Source organism: Saccopteryx leptura, chromosome 8, assembly GCF_036850995.1.
Source record: "Saccopteryx leptura isolate mSacLep1 chromosome 8, mSacLep1_pri_phased_curated, whole genome shotgun sequence".
Lineage (NCBI taxonomy): Eukaryota > Metazoa > Chordata > Mammalia > Chiroptera > Emballonuridae > Saccopteryx > Saccopteryx leptura.
Window position 1 is genome coordinate 92,037,308 of NC_089510.1, and position 20,919 is coordinate 92,058,226.

Consider the following 20,919-nt stretch of genomic DNA (forward strand, 5'->3'; position numbering starts at 1 on the left):
TTTTGTTTACACCTCCCTTTCTACTACAAGACCTGTCTTATAATTTTGTTTCTTTGAAAAGGTATATGAAAGAGAATAAAGGAGTTGCAAATGGGGCTTGAATTCCAGGGCTGTGGTCTCTTCATTTAAACATATTAAATAAATCTTACATTATCTTAGTCTCCTCACTTTTAAAATATAATATTTAAATCAGAATTTTGCTTCAGGTAATAAATTCATGTACTTAAAATGTTAAACATAATAATTTAAAACACAAAAGTGATGTTTACTGGTTTTTAATTTTTTATCATTTATATATTACTAAATTATCAGTATTATAAGCATAAAAATTCTAAATTATTATTGAAATAGAATTATTTAGAGTATTTTTAGTCTAACTCCTAAGATTTCTGGCCAAGATTTTTTCATTTAGAAATTTTTATAAGAATATGTATAAGTTATTTATTCTTTATTTAGTAAATATACTATAATTTTTATAGTACTAGGACTACAGAAATTAATCAATATAAAAATAATAAAGATTTTATGAGAACTTTATGGCTCTAACCATATGTATACAGAGCACATAATGCAAAAATAATTTTATTTGGTTTTTGTGATCTCAGTTTATATCAGTGTCTATTTTTATGTTTATGTAAAGGTTCAAACAGACAATAATAGATATAACTTTTTAATAATTTGCTCTTTCTGCTACACTTAGATTGATTTTTATATGAATTTTCATTCCTGAATGTAGAGTTATGAAAATAATTTGATATAAGAAACTAAGCTATACAGACCTGACCTGTGGTGATGCAGTGGATAAAGCATCGACCTGGAACGCTGAGGTCACCAGTTTGAAACCCCCAAGCTTGCCTGGTCAAAGCACATATGGGAGTTGATGCTTCCTCCCCCACATTCTTTCTTTCTCTCTCTCTCTCTCTCTCTGAAATGAATAAATTTTAAAAAACCACACACACAAAAAATATCTAAGCTATGCAGATGAAACTCTGGGATAAACATTGCTCAAATTATTTTCAAGTTATATAACCAATAACAAGCATAACTGTAATATTCTAATGTAAATAATTATATATTAGAATATATATTTCAAATTTATATACATATACACATGTATATACAACTATTCCTTTTTTTTGTTAATGCTATATTATCAACCATATAACTTATTTCTGAAACATTTTAAACAATGGTTACAATTAGAGACAGATTTAAAAATATAAGTGTTTTCTTCCTCTGACACTGTGAACCTCCCTAACAACCCAAGTGATCAACTTTTTCTTCCCTTTTCCTTCCTTGAGGGATCTAACATTTATTTCATTCCTAGTATGTCTTTGGCATTATGCTGGGTGTTTTAATTTTTTTTTTTTTTTTTTTTTTGTATTTTTCTGAAGCTGGAAACGGGGAGAGACAGTCAGACAGACTCCCGCATGCGCCCGACCGGGATCCACCTGGCATGTCCACCAGGGTCAACGCTCTGCCCACCAGGGGGTGATGCTCTGCCCCTCCGGGGCATCGCTCTGCTGCGACCAGAGCCACTCTAGTGCCTGGGGCAGAGGCCAAGGAGCCATCCCCAGTGCCCGGGCCATCTTTGCTCCAATGGAGCCTTGGCTGCGGGAGGGGAAGAGAGAGACAGAGAGGAAGGAGGGGGTGGGGTGGAGAAGCAAATGGGCGCTTCTCCTATGTGCCCTGGCCGGGAATCAAACCCAGGTCCCCCGCACGCCAGGCCGACGCTCTACCGCTGAGCCAACCAGCCAGGGCGGGTGCTTTAAATTTTACATAGTCATTCTGTATAGCAATCCCTTTTAGTAGGGGTAGAGATGCCAATTTGAAGGGAGAAGACGTTGAGGATAGACAATTTACCCTAAGATACATGAACATTAAATAACAGAATTGAGAATTCAACTCATGCCCAGATTTAAAGGTAATGCTTTACTACAGATCTCATAGATTTCCTGTTTTGAGGTTCTAGTCATTCCAGTGGAATGAGATATTTTCTCCTTTCAATTTTATTAGTTAAGTATCATATTAAAAATTTTATAACTTATGAAGAATTGCTGTGATTGTTGCATTTTATAAAAAACAGTTAAGTATTTTAAATTGTCCAATGGTCAGAAATATTCTTTAATGTTTCTTTGTCTTCAAAGAGTCTCCTAATTTACAATCTCAAGTGTAACCTTGGCAAAAACTTTACCATTCAGTGGAATCAAGTTTTTTCAGAAAATGAAAGATTTAACTGTTATCCAGATGCAGAATCTGCAACCAAGAAAAGCTGTGAAGAACGAGGCTGTTTATGGCAACCGGTAATAAGAATTTTAATTACGATTCATGGTCTGATTTTCATAAGCATTTCACTATAATGTTTACATATTCTAATTTTAATTTTATAGCATATAAAATAAATATATCTATATAAGCATTTGGAATTTGAAATTAGGACTTCTAATTAAAAAATTATCTTCATTTTAATTGATTCTCCAGCCCTAGCTTAGTAAATGCCAGATTAAATGGAAGTGTAAATTGCTTTTAGAGACTTTGGATAATATAACTTAATTTAATAAAATAGTAGTGTATTTGTAGGCTATACCTGACTAACTTAACTAAGCAAGATATTATGCTAGTAGAGGACAGTCTTTCACAAGTATTGTCTCAAGTTACTAAACCATTTAAAATTGATGGGGGGGCTATGTCTATTTCACTACATGATAATTTATGTGCAATAATTTTGGTCATACTTTCAACAGGACGATGATAGCTATCGATAGCAGAAGTTTTTACAGAAAAGAATATAGGAATAGTCAGTCCCCTCTTGTTATGTCTATGTTTCAAATTCTATGCTTTTGGTACATCGTTTGGTTTTCTCAGCAGGAACATTTATTTAGTGTAGTGGGCTTGTTAATAAGAACCAGTCATGAAATAAGGAATGATATAGTTTCTTTATAAGTGGAAGAAAAGCATTTTAAGTACATGTCCATCATGGGGTTGTTGTAGAGCCATTTTACCTACAAAAAGCAATGTGGTCAATTTGAAGAATAAACACATGGATGGGATAAAAAGTTATGAGTAATTTACTTAACTTTTGCAAAGACTACACAATTATTTTATTTTCTGAGTTGAAAATAGACATTACAATGTTTATAATTTCTGTCAATAAACATATGCTCCATTTTTAGATTCTAGGATCCAAAGCACCTGAGTGTTACTTTCCTAGAAATGACAATTCTTATTTAGTCAAGTCAACTGAGTATTCATCAATGGGTATAACAGCTGACCTCCAGCTGAATACTCCAAATGTTCGAATAAAACAACCTTCTCAACCCATCTTAACTCTTCGTGTGGAGGTGAAATACCACAAAAATGACATGCTGCAGTTTAAGGTATGTTTAATATACATAATATCAATGCACAAGTCATCTCTCAAGATGGGAAATTTTGAATACAGTAGATATTTGAGTTTTTAATGTAATATTAAGAATTACTAGTTGGATTGATGACATTTTTTCCCAAAAAGCTCATAGCTAAGAGCACAATAAATGAAATTTCTTCTTTTTCCTGACTTTGTGAATAAAACATATAGTAGAAATTCTAAAAAAAAATTATTGTTAAATGGATAAATTTGTTAAAATACACAAATATTTAAATTGTTAAATAAATAACTTAGAATTCACAGTGTTGGTAATGCATTAAAATAAACAAAACAAGAAATAAAATAGGATGTTTATTATTTTCATTATTTTTGCATAATAATATCAAGGTATATGAGACATAATTTTATTCAATAGTTATTACACTCACTAATGTTTTTTCTTAAGATCTCCACCATATTCTATTAAAAATTATTATAAATAATAGCTTCAACAAAAGACTGGACATAAAATGTTTTACTGTATAATATCATTCACTCACTATTTGAATAATATCTTTCATCATCTAGAAGCTGAAATAGTGGCAAATCCCATAGTGAAATCAAATGAGAAGAACAATCAAATAAACAATAAAAAAATTTAATAATTATAGGAGTTGATTGCTTATAAAGAATTAACTATTTAAAAGTGTTGATGAATATTAAATAAGTAATAAGATATCTTAAATAAGACAAAATGTTTTGAAAGTTAACTTATTTTAGAGCTTTTACTGTTTTTAAATTATATGTATAGACATCTCAGTGGACTATTTTTTGAGACTAAATGAAATAACCTTTATATTTATCTAAAAAAATAAACCATATAAAACAATAGTTAAGAATTATCTAAAAATAGATTAACTATATATGGCTAAAACACTACAATTGTAGTTTGAATTGCCTAGCAGTTCTCATAAAAGAAATAGTATAAAAATATGTATGCATATATAACATTAAATGATATACATGTATATATAAATAAATATACATAATTTAATATAATATATAATGAAATCAAATTTAAGCACCCCAAACTAGCTGCATATTTTTTTTGTAGCTGGCTAGTGAAGGTCTTTCAAACTGATAAAAGAGATAAATCGCATAAATAAAAATATATTTATTTTAAATGTAAAAATTACACATTTCAACATTAAATAGTATAAACAATTAGAAGACAAACAAAAAATTGATAAATATCTGACACCTCTATAATAAAAGGCGAGCTCTTTCAACACATACAAACAAGAAAAATATTAAGATTTTAAAAACAAACAAATAGCAGAAGAAATAATTGGAAATAAAAATGCTAAAATGAACTGATTTTAAAAAGTTTTTTATTTACTGATTTATCAAGATAGAAAGGGGGAGAGAGACAGACAGACAGACAGACAGAAACATCAATTTGTTCCTGAATGTGTCCTGACCACAGATGGAACCGGTAACCTCTGTGTTCCTGTGCATTGCTCTAATCTACCAAACTAATGGTCCAGGGCTAAAATACACTTATTAAAATAAAAAGGACAAAAGATTAATTCAAAGAATGGGAAAATTATTGAATAATCATATTGGAAACGGTTGATCTTAATCATCAAGAGTTACAGAACAATTTCTCTTCATTAAAATAAAACAGTATTAGAGCACATATTTTGGTGAGAATCTTTATTAGTACACTAATTCTAAAAAAAAGTTTATAAGTACATATCAAAGACTCTACAAATGTTAGTATACTTGGACCTAATATTTCACTTCTAAGAAATGCAGTGAGAAATAAAGAAATGAATAAACAGAAGTTAACATTAATATGTAGGACCATACATATGACAAAAATATTGAAACAGCTGTGTCTAGAGGGAAGTGGTAAATAATTTTGTATCTCCATATAAGAAACCATTTAGCTCAAAAGTTGATTTTAAAGGTTTCTCATATAAAAAAGTGAATCATAAAATATTTTAAAACGTAAACTGCTATAGGTAATCTTATCTCATTACCTTTGTATGTATGTATATATATATATGTATATATATATATGTATGTATATGTACCATGGATACAGAATTAAATATTATATAAACAAGAATTCTAAATATTCTTGTTTGAATTGTTATTTAATATGTACAATATTTCACCAAACTAGAGCAAACCATTTCAATTTTTATTATGTTTTTACCATAGATTTATGATCCACAAAATAAAAGATATGAAGTTCCAGTACCATTAAACATTCCAAGTACACCAACAAGTACTTATGAAAATAGACTTTATGATGTTGAAATTAAAGAAAACCCTTTTGGCATCCAAGTTCGCCGGAGAAGTACAGGAAGAGTTATGTAAGTGGGTGAATCATTTTATATGAACCATATTTTGATTTTAGCCCAGGAAGGAAAAAGTAAGATAATTATTTTCACACCCTTCATTGTGCTAGCTAGAGTATCATTACACTATTTATATGTAGTTGATGTTGTCATATATAACTTGACCTATTTTAACGTTTTAACTTAAACAATTAGCACATCATAAGACTATTGTTAAGAATTGTATAATATTTTACTTAAACTTTAGATGGGATTGAGTTTATATTAAATATAAGATATACTCTTTTTTGTGGCAGAGACAGAGAGAGGGACAGATAGGGATAGACAGACAAGAAAAATCAATTCTTCATTGCGACTTCTTAGTTGCTCATTGATTGATCTCTCATATGTGCCCTGACCAGGGTGCTACAGCAGACCCAGTGACCCCTTGCTTGAGTCAGCGACCTCGGACTCAAGCTGGTGAGCCTTGTTCAAACCAGATGAGCCCACGCTCAAGCTGACGAGCTTGGGGTCTCGAACCTGGGTCCTTCACATCCCAGCCCGATGCTCTATCCACTGCGCCACCGCCTGGTCAGGCAAAATTTATTCTTCTAATCAAGTTGAGAAACCAAACTGAGACTTCTCTTGAAAGCATGATAACTGTTCACAAAATAAGTAATTGGAAATATGTTATGTAATTACTTTATTAGAACTGTTGAAATCAGAGTTTATTGGCCCTGGAATCTGATCGAATACTATTTCTGCCAGGCAATGATTAAAGGAAGTTAAGATACATGCATCTAGATATTTTTATGTCACAATAAATAAATTTAAGGAAAAAGTTATCTTTATTTTTGTGAAATTCTTTATAAACTATAATACATTAAAAGATAATTTTATGTAATTTAAAATTGCTATGATATCCTTTAGAAGATGTTGTTCAGATGTTTTCAGGTATTATCAGAATGGATATAAATAATGAAGAAAAGTATATTAGGATATTTTTGTTACAGAGGATAACTAGCCAAGTCACTTTGTAAAAAATTCTTGGTGCAAAGGTATATGTACTGTTATTTAAGAATCATTATTCTTTAGTAAATACTTTTTTCAAAATATTATAAAAATATAAATATGACCCAAATTCTTTGTAATACTTATGTTTTCTTATATTGCCAACTCTAGTTTTCCTCCTCCATCTTGTTCTTGCAAATGATTCGAAAAACAATATATTCTTTGCAACATATTTATTCTGGAATCTTTAGTAAATATTTATTTTTATAAATTCAAAAAAGAAAAATTTTGTGAATATTAATAGGAATGACTTTAAATTAAAATATCTATTATGCCTTATAATTTATTTTAATATTGATTTGTATTCTCTATTTAAAAAAAAAACACACTTACTGCGATTATAACACTTCCTGGGAACAGGAAGATGGATGACTATCAATATTACTTCCAGATTATATATTATTTATAACTTCATATTAATTTTATTTTTAAAAGCAATATAATCTAAAGATAAACATATATAGCCATATTAATCTTATGATTCACTCTATTCATAATTATATTGGAATAATTATCTCTTTCTATTTGGTATCTTATTACAATAAGTTAGATAGAGAAAATATTATTAATTTTCAGCTCACACAAGTAAAAATCTTTATTGTTATTTGTGACAGTATTTTGTAAATGTTTACAGAAATAGAAATGTTTTTTTGTTTTGTTTTGTTTTGCTTTTAGTTGGGATTCTCAGTTACCTGGATTTGCTTTTAATGACCAGTTCATTCAAATATCTACTCGTCTGCCATCACACTATGTATATGGTTTTGGGGAAGTGGAACACAAAGCTTTTAAGCATGATCTAAACTGGCACACCTGGGGAATGTTCACAAGAGACCAACCCCCAGGTGTAAGTACCAATTTTTAGCTATCTCATGACACAGCTAAGACCTTGATTAGGATACCAGTCACTTCTATGTAAACTTGCACTTCAGTATTGAAACAATGAAGAAAGGGGCTGGAGTGATTTTTTGAAAAATAAACAGAAAGTCACCATTCATTTTACTGACAAAAGTAGAGGGTTGAATGGATGATACTGAGTACAGTGGGAAGTGAGGCAGTGACCCAATTCCTGACTCTCTCACCTGCACTGAAAGAGCATTTCAGAGTCAGTATTGCCTACCAAACCCATGTTTACTCTAACTTTTTAAAAAATAACTGACTAGGTTTTTCTGTAATTGTTTTTTAATTCTTCTATAATGATTTGATGCAATTTTTTTTCATTATGACACCTAGCTGCAGTTGTGCATTTTTATTAGGCTGTAATGCTAGTTATATCATTAGACATGTTTTTATAAGCTCATGTCACTTTCTTCAATGTTTTAACTTATTAATTAAGTATACTTTATATATATTTAATGTGCTACAAAACTAAAATTAAGTATAATTATTCTAGATAAATATTAAAAATACATTTTTATAAATATACTAACTTATTTCCATTTGTTACATGTAATGCATACTTAAAGGATATATCAAACGTGAAATTATAAAATGTATATACTATTGCAACCATATTTTATTAAGAGCTCAGTTTTGTTTTGTTTTTTGAATCACGATAGTACAAACTTATGTTATTAAGATAGCTTTTTATTTATACCAAGTTAAAAATATATTTTACCAAAATTTACTTCTTTAAAAACTTTCAGCATTAACATTGAAATTATTAGGACTATGTAACTTTTATTCTCAATATATAAAGTTTTTCTTTCCTATGCAAATCAATTCCTGGGATTCCATGTGGGCCAAAGATGTCAAGTTCTTTGGGGGTCATCTTACAAATTTTGGCAGGTCATTTCATGAACCAGAGTATAGGTTTTTCATATTCTAAAAAAAAAAAATCTAGCTAAAAAATAAATGCTTTATAAATACAAACTATTACATACATTATTTTAAATATAAAATGTGTAAATTTAGATATTTATAATATTAATCACTTAAGATGTTTAATACTTTAATCACTTGAATCATTTTTAGGAAATTAAATTACAAAAACAAGTACAAATTTATAAAATAAATTAACAGATATAATCTGTAGAAAGAAACCCAATTACTTTAATAACAATGGTTTTTTCATCAGTTATGAGGCAACATTTGTGGGTGTTACATATTTGTACATTTATATACATACTCTAAAGCCATAACAGTTCTAATAATGAAAAAATTTTAATTTCTAAGAGAAATGCATTAAATTCAATTTATGTGTGCAAGGAAAGAAAATTATATTCTTAGGCTCGATTTTATGATGAATTTAAATATTATATTAATAACATTCATGTGGTAATATTTTCTGAATATATGTTATATTTAATTTTTTATTTTAGTATAAACTTAATTCCTATGGCTTTCATCCCTATTACATGGCCCTGGAAGATGAGGACAATGCTCATGGAGTTCTCTTACTTACCAGCAATGCAATGGGTAAAACAATTCTTTTTTAATTTCTCATTATTTTATGTGACTTTTTAATAAAAAATATGTTATACTTAGAAAAATATGTAATTATATTTTGAATTTCCAGATGTTACATTTCAGCCAACTCCTGCTCTAACTTACCGCATAATTGGAGGAATCTTAGACTTTTATATGTTTTTGGGCCCAACTCCAGAATTTGCGACACAGCAATACCATGAAGTACGATTGAATTTGTTTTTTGGAAAAAACATAAAGTTCTCTTCATAATACAAGTAATTCTCTGAGTTCACTAATAATTTTTGTTTTCAAAGGTTATTGGCCGACCTGTCATGCCTCCTTACTGGGCTTTGGGATTCCAGTTATGTCGTTATGGGTACAGAAATACTTCAGAAGTTCAGCAAGTGTATGATGATATGGTGGCTGCTCAGATCCCCTATGTATGTATATAAACTTTTAAGACAGTATTAAATATGTCATCTATAAAATCAGAATAAAATATATACTTAAACACATATACTTTTAAATTATTTTAAGTATTTGGCAATAATCAAGGCTTTGTTTTTATTAATACCTAATGGATCAGATATGAAAAATTTTAAGTGACTTATTAGATTAATAAAGGACAAATAATAATAATATTATTATTTTTAAAAATTTCTCTCTAATTCCATGCCCTGGAGTTGTACTAACAAGTCAATGTGAACTTGCATTTCTCACATAAACTTTGGATTGCATAGTCAGACACATTCCCCATATTTTGAATATGGGCTTAAGTGTCCACAGAATTATTGCATCAACTAATGTGACAAATTACAAGGAAGAAATTGCGGGTGAAACAGAGTGATTTTTTCCCTTGGAATGGATGATACTTGTAATACTAGAATACCAAAAGAAAGGGCTGACAGAATATCATCTTCCCTTAATGTTTTGGGAAAATAAATATTCCTAAGTATCCAGAAATAATCAGTTCTTGTGATTTTTATTTTTTGTTGAAATTAAGGAATCCCAGGGAGCCACCCAATAACACATAAGCATGGAAATTGAGGGTGGTTGGGTGTATAAGAACTCATTCTAAGAAGAATGAGAAGGAACTACTTATAAGATATTGGTATATATGTAGAATTCAACATATAGTCCTGAATATAATATTATGGGGGTATGAACTATATAGTGGATGATATAGAAATATGCAAGTGGAAAAGAGAACCTTTCCAATTTTTGATAAAAATTGAAGACCATTATATTATCCATATATTTTATAACACCTAGAAAAAATATTGAGCTAATTTGAATTAACAGAAAATGATTCACAAATTTGTTATTTAGGCTTAAATTTCTTATGATAACACTCAAACATTAATTAGTTTAAATATATTTGTAAATAACTATTAGTAAACAATGTTTCACTTACTTTTGCTTGGACTGCTATTTCAAAAGTGACCTTGATGATAAAAGGTGAAAAATATTATAATAATTAATGAATTTACTAATACTTCTTTTTCCCTCTGACAGTATTAGAATTATTTGAAATTATTCTATATTTGCTTTAAGTTTCCAGAAATAGAGCAACATGTGTTTAGAGCCTCATAAGTCTTATACTCTTGTGTCTTTTTTCTGAGAAATACATAATGAGATACTGATTTTAAATAATTTTTAACTAAATTATTAAATGAACTATAAACAAAACAATATTTTTACAAACTTATTCTTAGAATATCTTGAATCTTCATACACTACTTTTTATTAATTCTCTTCAGGATCAAGTAAAGAGGCATTGAAACTTTCATAATACTAATACTCTCATAAGTATTATGATAAAATGTGATATACTCACTCCTGTGATTCTTACCCCACTATCATAATTCTCATATATTTTAGGATGTTCAATACACAGATATTGATTACATGGAAAGGCAACTAGACTTCACAATTGGGGAAAGATTCCAGGACCTTCCTCAGTTTGTTGACAAAATAAGAAATGAAGGAATGAGATACATTATTATTCTGGTCAGTATTTATATTTTACATTTTATTTGAGTATTATTGTCTTGGTTTTATTAAGATTTCTCTCCCAGATTGAGAAATACAAGGGAGTGTTTCAAAATTAAAATATATAACTTTGGGTTCTACTCTTAAATCTAAAACTTTCTTGCATTACTACTTTGTTTTATTTACATGGGCTGTCACCAGGGTACTTTTACAATGTATATATATTTAAAGATCTAAGACTAAAGCTAGAGTAAAAAACACGCTGGTTTTCAGTAATTACCCATGCTATAAAGTGACCTCATTTATAGAAGCTATCTCAAAGTGATGATGTATATTCTATTTCTATACAATTCCCAAATCATTCTCTAGAACTATTGCTTATATTTCCCATGTTTAAAAATTTACCCTCAACTTACTGATTTAGTGAGTAGAATGTTTTATCAATATCTCATAAGAAGCAAGCTACACAACCAGAAATCACACTAGAAATATAAAAGCAAAAGAAAAAACAAACTGTTGTATTCTTGCTTGAAACCAAAGCTAGTATATTTTCAATGTTCTAAATTTTTTTTATTCTAAAAAATTTAGAAGAAAATGTAGCTAGACCAGTAAAATTTGTGCCATCAGTCCATTTCTCAGTCCATGTGTCCGAGAGCACAATGTACTGACAATGTAGTAATGGAAAATTACAGTGTTTCATAACTACCCCATAGGCTATAGTTTTATTCCATAGTAACCTGGTTTGTGTTTCATTTCATTTTAGGATCCAGCAATTTCAGGAAATGAAACGAAGCCTTATCCTGCATTTGACAGAGGACAGGAGAAAGATGTTTTTGTCAAATGGCCTAATACTAATGACATTTGTTGGGCAAAGGTACTGACTTGACCTTAAAATGAGATATGTATAAAATGTTATTTCATTCAAAGTTTTTATTGAATTAAAAAACTGTTAAAATATATTAAGAGAAAGATATATAAGGGATGTAATGATTTAATAAGTAATAAAAATAATAATTAGTGACAGAAAAAGAATTGATATAAGTTGTATGTCTAAATACTATTTGTTTCATCTTTAACTTGTCTTTTGTTGTATTTGTTGGTACCTCGTGTTTTATTGTAAAACTACCATTGATAACATGGTGATTCATTATTCTATATTGAAAGAATCATTTAAATGGATGTGCTCCTCTTAAAAACCTATTAACAAAATAAAAAATGTTTTTAAGAGTTACACTTAGACTGATGTGGAGCAGTGGATAGAGCGTTGGACTGGGACGCAGAGGACCCAGGTTTGAAACTTGGAGGTCTCCGGCTTGAATGCTGGCTCATCTGGTTTGAGCACAGCTCACCAGCTTGAGCCCAAGGTCGCTGGCTTGAGCAAGAGGTCACTCAGTCTGCTGTAGCCCCCGGTCAAGGAACATACAAGAAAGCAATCAATGAGCAACTAACTTGCCACTACAAAGAATTGATATTTTTCATCTCTCTCTTTTTGTCTGTCCCTCTCTTTGTCTCTCTATCATAAAAAAAGGGCTATACTTATATTCTTGACTTGGGTATGGTATATAATTCACTGTGTTACTTCATTAACACATTTTGGAAAATATTCTGATTTGGTTTATATATAAAAGAGAAAAAAAATCACTAGTCTGTATTGAATGACATAAAAATAATTTAATGCACTGTGGGATTTGTATTGGTTATTGGATCAGAAATAGGTCATCAGTGATAAAAATGGTAAATTCAAAATGGCCCATAGATTAGTTTATAGTATTGTATTAATATTAACTTTTTGGTTTTGATAATTATACAGGAATTATAAATACTGTATGTTAACATTAGGGAAGCAAGGTGAAAGGAATAGAAAAAAGTCTAGATATATTTTTTGCAGCATTTTTTAAGTCTAAAATAATTTTTAGAAATAAAACAAAAAAAAATCATGATAAACTTAGTGGAAAAACTTATTTTAAGAAACATGTATAATTCCATTCCTCAGTTCACATTGAAAGCTGTTGGGAAGGGAGCCAAGGGAGATGTTGAGGGAAATACGGGGGTGGGAGGATGCAATCGGGGCAACACTAGAATCTGTGTAAACACAATAAAATAAATTAAATAATAAAAGAAACATGTAAGTATAGAGTATGACATATCGACCATATAAAGGAATTTTTTTTTCCTATTTTCCTATACATTTTTTTAGATTTCTAACCTTGGAACCTTTCCCATAGTACTCACTGTCAAAAATAAATATTTTGTAGGTAACTGGTCTTTGGGGAATTAGTTACATTTTTTATATGAGAATTCCTAATTTCTAAAACATAGAAGTAAATTTCCAGATTTCAGTTTGATTGAATTTGGGCCAGATTTTATATGTTTTTGTTTGAGGTGGAGAAAAACATTGGTAAAGGGATCAGGGATCGGAGTGGTTGTTTAAGAGGAGAGAAGAAGAGAAAAGGATATTACTACCTGCGAAAACAAGAAGATACTTGCCTCAGCAAGGCATCATCCACTGAGATCTTCAATTTCTTTCAAATGAATATATATTTATGGTTTTTATATTTTAATCCTGAAATAATTATAGAAACAGTCTTAATATACTACATTAAATTAAAGTTAATATATAGTTTTCTTATAATTTCTTGACCAGACCTTTGGCTAAATGAATTGTTTTTAAATTATTTTTATTTTTTAATTTTAGCAAGAGAGGAAGTGAGAGAGAGAGACAGGAACATCAATCCATTCCTGTATGTGCCCTGACCAGGGATCGAACTGGCTACCTTTGCACTTCTGGTCAATGCTCCAACCAACGGAGCTATCTGGTCAGCGTACATCAATTGTTTTTAAAATCATTACTTACTACAAAGGCTGGTTTACTTTTTATTTGCCATGTTAAAGAGAAGATTAATATAAAAAATGGGAATAGTTTGTATGAAGCACATACACCAAAACAAAAACTGAAAAAAATAACCTAAGGAATTACTGATCTGAGATTTTGGGACTATAATATGACTCTAAACTTGTATTATAATTTATTTACAGCTCAATCATATCATACTTAAGTTACTTTAAACTTTTCTCATTTTTTTGTAGGTTTGGCCAGATTTACCTAATATAATAATAGATGAAAGTCTGACTGAAGATGAAGCTGTTAATGTTAGTTTTATATTCATTAACTTTTATTCAAAAAATTCAGCACATGAATTTAATGATCACTTTGGTCAATCATCCAATTTGAATACTTTTCTTAAACAAGTAGTGGGCTTATTTTCTAATTCTCTATATCAGATTATATTTAAATCAAATTTATTTCCTTTTTTTTTTCAATACCAACATGTGTCAGTCACTCTATTAAGCAGTTTTACATGTCTTGTTTAATGCAAGCAATAATTCTTTTTTTTTCTTTTTTTAGGTGAGATTAGGAGAGATAATGAGGCAGATATCTGCATGTGCTCCAACCAGGAACCACCCAGAAATCCCATCTGAGGCTTATGCTTGAGTACAGAGCTATTTTTAGTACCTGAGGCAGATGCGCTCCAACAGAGCTATTCAAAAAGCCCTGAGCCATGCTTGAACCAATCAAGTCACTGTCTGTGGTAGAGGAAGAGAAAAATAAGGAGGAGAGATAAGGAGGGAGAAACAGACAATTGCTTCTGTGTGCCCTGACTGGGAATTGAACCCAGGATGTCCCTATGCCGGGCCAATGCTCTATCTTCTGAACCACTGGCCAGAGCTGTAATAACTCTTAATTTTTTTTTTATTGTAGTAACACATAACATGACATCTACCCTCTGAAATTTCTAAGTTTACAATACAGCATATTTGACCCTAGGGACACTGTTATATAGCAGATCACCAGAATTCATCTTGCATACTTGAGACTTTATGCCTATTTAATAACAACAACTAATTATCCCTAGTCCCCAGGTTCTGGCAACCACTATTTCACTCTCTCATTTTGTGGGTTTGACTGTTTTAGATACCCCATAAAAGTGGAGTTATGAAATACTTATTGTTTTGTGACTGCTTTATTTTACTTAACATAATATCCTCAAGGTGCTTCCATTTAGCCCCATAACACAGAATTTCCTTCTTTTGTAAGACTAAATAGTATTCCATTGTATACTATACCATGTTTTCTTTATCAATTCATCTATTGATGGACTTTTGGGCTATTTTAAAAACTTCTCTATTGTAAACAGTGCAGCAATAAATATGGGAATTCAGATATCTCTCTGAAATTCTGATTTTCAGGTTTTTGGGGGTATTTTTTAGGATAAATGCCTCAAAATGGGATTGCTGTATCATATGCTAGTTCTATTTTTTAATTTTGAGAAATCTTCATACACTGTGATTTTGACTTGTAAAGGAGTTGACAAGAAAAGAAATTAATTACCTACCAAGGAACTCCTATAAGACTGTCAGTTGATTTCTCAACAGAAACTTTGCAAGCAAGAGGGATTGGCATAAAATATTCAAAGTGATGAAAAGCAAGGATCTACAACCAAGATTATTCTACCCCCAAAAATTATCATTTAGAATTGAAAGACAGGTAAAAAGCTTCCCAGACAATAAAAAAAAAATTAAGTGGATAAGAAAACAAAGTCCTTATATATGCTGTCTACCAGGGACTCATTTCAGATTGAAAGGCTAAAAATAAAGAGAATGGAAAAAGGTATTTCATGAAAAAGGAAACAAACAAAGAAAAAGTTGAGGTAATAGTACTTATATCAGATAAAATAGACTTTAAAACAAAAGCTAAAAAAGGCCCTGGCCGGTTGGTTCAGTGGTAGAGCATCGGCCTGGCGTGCAGAAGTCCCGGGTTCGAGTCCCAGCCAGGGCACACAGGAGAAGCGCCCATCTGCTTCTCCACCCCTCCCCCTCTCCTTCCTCTCTGTCTCTCTCTTCCCCTCCCACAGCCGAGGCTCCATTGGAGCAAAGATGGCCCGAGCGCTGGGGATGGCTCCTTGGCCTCTTCCTCAGGTGCTAGAGTGGCTCTGGTCGCAACAGAGCGATGCCCTGGAGGGGCAGAGCATCACCCCCTGGTGGGCAGAGCGTCGCCCCTGGTGGGCGTGCCGGGTGGATCCCGGTCGGGTGCATGCGGGAGTCTGTCTGACTGTCTCTCCCCATTTCCAGCTTCAGAAAAAAAAAAAAAGCTAAAAAAGATGCAAAGAAGAACTCAGCAATTCCACTTCTGGATATTTATCCAAAGAAATCCAAAAGAGTAGTTTGAAAAGCCATAGCATTCATATGTTCACTGCAGCATTATTTGCAATAGCCTAGATATGGAAGCAAACTATGTGTCCATCAATGGATAAATGGACACAGAAGGAAGAGTTTAGATATACACTGGAATTAGCTCAGCTATAAGAAAGAATAAAACATCATCTAGAACATAGGTGGACCTCAAGGGTACTGTGCTGAGTGAAATAAGTTTGACAGAAAAAAACAAGTGCCATATGATTTCACATACATGTGGAATCTAAATAAATAAACAAACAAAACAAAACAAAACTAATGTTGAATCACTTGTATCTCGTGAAAATACTGGATCTAACTAATGATTTGTATTAAATAAATAAAACAGCCAATTAAAAAAATAAAATTAACAGGAAAGTAAATAGATTATGAAAAGACCTGAACAATGGAAGTTATAAAACAAAATAATGGTGTTACAGTTCTTACAATTTTCATTGTAATCTATAAGATATCCTTAGTATAAAAAATATTCATTGAATATAACACCCCTGTGGCTTTTTTATTAGTATAATTTTGTGAAAATTATTGTCTCTTTTAAATTTAACAACACCCACGGTATATCTATTTTGTGAATACTTGTATTTTTACTCTTCATTTTTCCTAAGCACAGTGCCCTCCTATATACAGTCATGGTGAAGACTGTTCTCGCAGTTACTACAGTAACTGTGACAAGTCTGTGTGACGATAAAGCATTCAGGTGAAGTTATGTTTTTCAGGTAATTCTCTGCTAACACAGACTTTGATCTTGGAATTTACATGGATAGGCTAGTAAGTAGGAAATTTTCTTAGTAGAAAAAGGAGAAAGTCACCTATTTTCTTCTGAGTGGGGAGGGGAAGGGAGAAGAGGGAAGAGGGAGGAGGGTGGAAGGAAGGGGAGGGTCTTAAAGAGAAACAAAATACAGGGTGACAGAAGATGATTTGACTTTGGGTGATGGGTATACAGCATAATCGACTGTCCAAATGATGTGGAGATCTTTTCTCTAAATCTGTGTGACCCTGTTAAATTTAATTGTCTAAATAAATTAATTAACTAAAAAATGTGAAAGAGAAAAATAAACAGTTGAGGTGGTGGAATAATGATATATTGGTTCTAGAAGAAAAGTAAGCTAGGTTAAAAACAATTATTAGAGAATCAGGCTTAACCAAGGCTTTTTCCTCACCATGGTCCACAATGGTAAAGTTACAGTATAGGGCTATAAAGATAAAGTATAAAAACTTCACTATCCCTCTATGAAGCACTGAAAATTTATATTTGTGTGTTTTGAACTGTTTCTTTACAATCTATATAGGAACTCAAGGCTCTTCTCATCTGTCTTTCTGTATGTCTCTCTTCCTACTCCCCATTGTGGCTCTGGTGCTGGGAGGGAAATCATATGCATTTGTGTAATTCAAGTTGATAGCAGGTTACCTTTATTATCACTTGTCCACAAATTCTGGATATGACATAAAAGTCTGACTTAGACACACATGTTCTCACATTATTTTATACTTGTCGGTCTGAATTCCATTTTTACAGGTTTCCAGAGCACATGTAGCCTTTCCAGATTTTTTCAGGAATTCTACAGCAGAGTGGTGGGAAAGAGAAATTATAGATTTCTACAACAACCAGATGAAGTTTGATGGCTTGTGGATTGTACGTAAATGTTGAGTAATTTATATTATAAATTCTCAATTATGTATTGATTATGCAAGTTTATAATAGATTTTAATAATGTCAATAAAGTATTCTTTGTAAAAATTAGTTTATTTACTTTATGCATAAACCTTTCTCATGCAAGGGACTGCTAAGATACAGTTTTATCAATTCAATTTATGGACATGAATGATTTTATGAATGTTCAAGTTAAATAGTTTTAACTTCAATATAGCTTCTTTCTCTAATTATTTATAAGTATTTGTAAATATTCATTTTATTTTTATCCAGTGTAGGTATAAATCTCACACTCAACTGCCTATGGTGTAAGAAATCATGATCTCTTAAAAATTAGACAGAATTATCTTTCAATCACTTAATTTTAGGTGTAACTTTAAAATGTTGTTAGTAAGATTTTTAATAATATAATTTTAAGATCTCACTAGAGCCCTGGCCGGTTGGCTCAGTGGTAGAGCGTCAGCCTGGCGTGCAGAAGTCCCGGGTTCGATTCCCGGCCAGGGCACACAGGAGAAGCGCCCATCTGCTTCTCCACCCCTCCCCCTGTCCTTCCTCTCTGTCTCTCTCTTCCCCTTCCGCAGCCGAGGCTCCATTGGAGCAAGGATGGCCCTGTCGCTGGGAATGGCTCCTTGGCCTCTGCCCCAGACACTAGAGTGGCTCTGGTCTCGACAGAGCGACACCCCGGAGGGGCAGAGCATCGCCCCCTGGTGGGCAGAGCTTCCGCCCCTGGTGGGCGTGCTGGGTGGATTCCGGTCGGGTGCATGCGGGAGTCTGACTGTCTCTCCCCATTTCCAGCTTCAGAAAAATATAAAAAAAAAAAAAAAGATCTCACTAGAGATTACCACAAGAAAATATTTAATACAGAAAATTTTATATAATACTTCTTTAGATTTTTGAAAGTGATATTTCTTTGTTAATTTTTAATAAGTATTCATTAATTTGCTATTTTTTAATTGAAGAAACCTTTAAAATGGTGCTGTTATATTTCATGTATAATGATATGCAATATAAGTGATTCTATTGTATTAAAATATCTCCAAGAATTTTACTTTAATCTAGAAAATGAAACCTTTCTTTCAGGTGGAGTAATCACTTTTAAATGGTATCTAATTTATATATTTAGATGATGGTTCCTTTATATGTGGGCTCTAGAATCATAAAATGTGTGCTCAAATACTCTTTAAAGTTTTTTGTATTTGTAAACTATGTCTTATGATTTTAAATACAAGAAATAGTTTTTTTATTTTTTTAAACACTTACAAAAATCTTAAGAAAAATAATTGATACAAGCCTGGCTCAGAGACATGTGTGTTCAAGATGAGACATAGGAGACTATACATTATTATAATTTAATTTTAGTCTAGAAAACAGAAACTACTTTTATGTGTATATCATATCTTCTGATAAAAATTAGACATTTTATGTTTGTCAAAAGTAAGTAATGAATTGTACAAAAGTTAAGACACACTGAGGTAAACTCTTTAGTGCATTGTGAAGTCATATATCTTTGCTTTTTAAAATAGTGAGTAAATGTTATTATTCAAATATGCTGCTTTAATTTATTAGCTCTCTGAATAAGCTATTTTGAGAATGCATGTTCTAAATTTCTTTTTTGTTTACATTTCTTCTTCTTTTTGTATAAGGATATGAATGAGCCATCAAATTTTGTAAATGGAACAACTACAAATCAATGCAGAAATAAAGAGCTAAATTATCCACCTTATTTGCCAGGTACAATATAAATATAGTTGCTTTCTGTTTATAATGTTATCATATTTCCTTACTTAGTTTATATATCTTATGATCTAGAGAACAAGATTCACATTTTGAGTTCTAACTACCGATCTAGACACTGTACCACATGCTTCAAGTATTTGTCAATATTATTTAATATTATTTTGAGAAGAAAAATCAAGAAACATGTTTTACCTATATAAACACATTTCTAATTTTTTTGAAATGGGTACTTTGATTTTCTTAAGAATTTCAGAGATTTGAAAATTCTCAACACTTTTTACAATAAAAAATAGAAAGGCTTTATAGAGATTAAAAATAAAATTACTTAGAAAAATAAGATAGAATACTAACACTCTTTTGGTTGTCCCTGATCTGACAGGGAAATGTTAAATCCTTTATTCACTCTTATATAGGCAATAAACTTCATAAACTGTTAACATAAAATGATGGTAAATCTTGGAAAAAATTCATCTTAAACTGAGAAAGAGTGGATCAAAAGATAGTGTTGTTATAGTATTTTCTGATTTCTAACACCAGGGATTTATTTTAACAAATTAATTTTTTTCATACAGTTAGTATTTCTCATCTAAATAAAGGAAATATAATAGACATTAAACAGTACATTTATTTTACTGTTTTTTATTTATGTTAATTACTAGTAACTTTTTTAACTCACTATAGCAAAAATGTTTATATATTATTCAATCACAATGGTAACTACAATAAATTACAATTATACACTGTTATTTACATTTGTGATACATTGGCAAAGTATAAAAATGGCAAAAAAATTTTAAAACACCTGATGTGGCAGTGACACAGTAGATAGAGCGTTGGTCTGGGATGCTGAAGACACATGTTCAATACCTCAAGGATGCTGGCTTGCGTGAGGGCTCATCTGCTTTGAGAACATGTTCACCAACTTGAGCACAGGGTTGCCAGCTTGAGCATGGGATCATAGACATAACCCCATGGTTGCTAACTTGAGCCCAAATGTCACTGGCTTGAGCCCTAGGTCACTGGCTTGAGCAAGGGGTCACTAGCTTAGCTGTCTCCTGCTCTGTCAAGGCAATATGAGAGAGCAATCAATGAAGAACTAAGGTGTTGCAACTATG

General features: G+C 31.2%; 1 protein-coding gene across 3 annotated transcripts in view; it reads left to right on the forward strand.

The window, feature by feature from the left end:
- SI (sucrase-isomaltase) overlaps window positions 1-20,919 on the forward strand; it is a 136,350-nt gene that overhangs the window by 76,456 nt on the left and 38,975 nt on the right. For 2 of the 3 annotated variants that reach the window (XM_066347495.1, XM_066347497.1), the window contains exons 25-36: window positions 2,148-2,303; window positions 3,174-3,377; window positions 5,576-5,730; window positions 7,441-7,609; window positions 9,084-9,180; window positions 9,281-9,393; window positions 9,486-9,611; window positions 11,053-11,181; window positions 11,927-12,037; window positions 14,251-14,313; window positions 17,933-18,049; window positions 19,711-19,798. In XM_066347495.1, the coding sequence (XP_066203592.1) occupies window positions 2,148-2,303; window positions 3,174-3,377; window positions 5,576-5,730; window positions 7,441-7,609; window positions 9,084-9,180; window positions 9,281-9,393; window positions 9,486-9,611; window positions 11,053-11,181; window positions 11,927-12,037; window positions 14,251-14,313; window positions 17,933-18,049; window positions 19,711-19,798 (1,528 nt within the window). The remainder of the gene's footprint in view (window positions 1-2,147; window positions 2,304-3,173; window positions 3,378-5,575; window positions 5,731-7,440; window positions 7,610-9,083; window positions 9,181-9,280; window positions 9,394-9,485; window positions 9,612-11,052; window positions 11,182-11,926; window positions 12,038-14,250; window positions 14,314-17,932; window positions 18,050-19,710; window positions 19,799-20,919) is intronic. The other variant, XM_066347498.1, reaches the window with a different exon arrangement.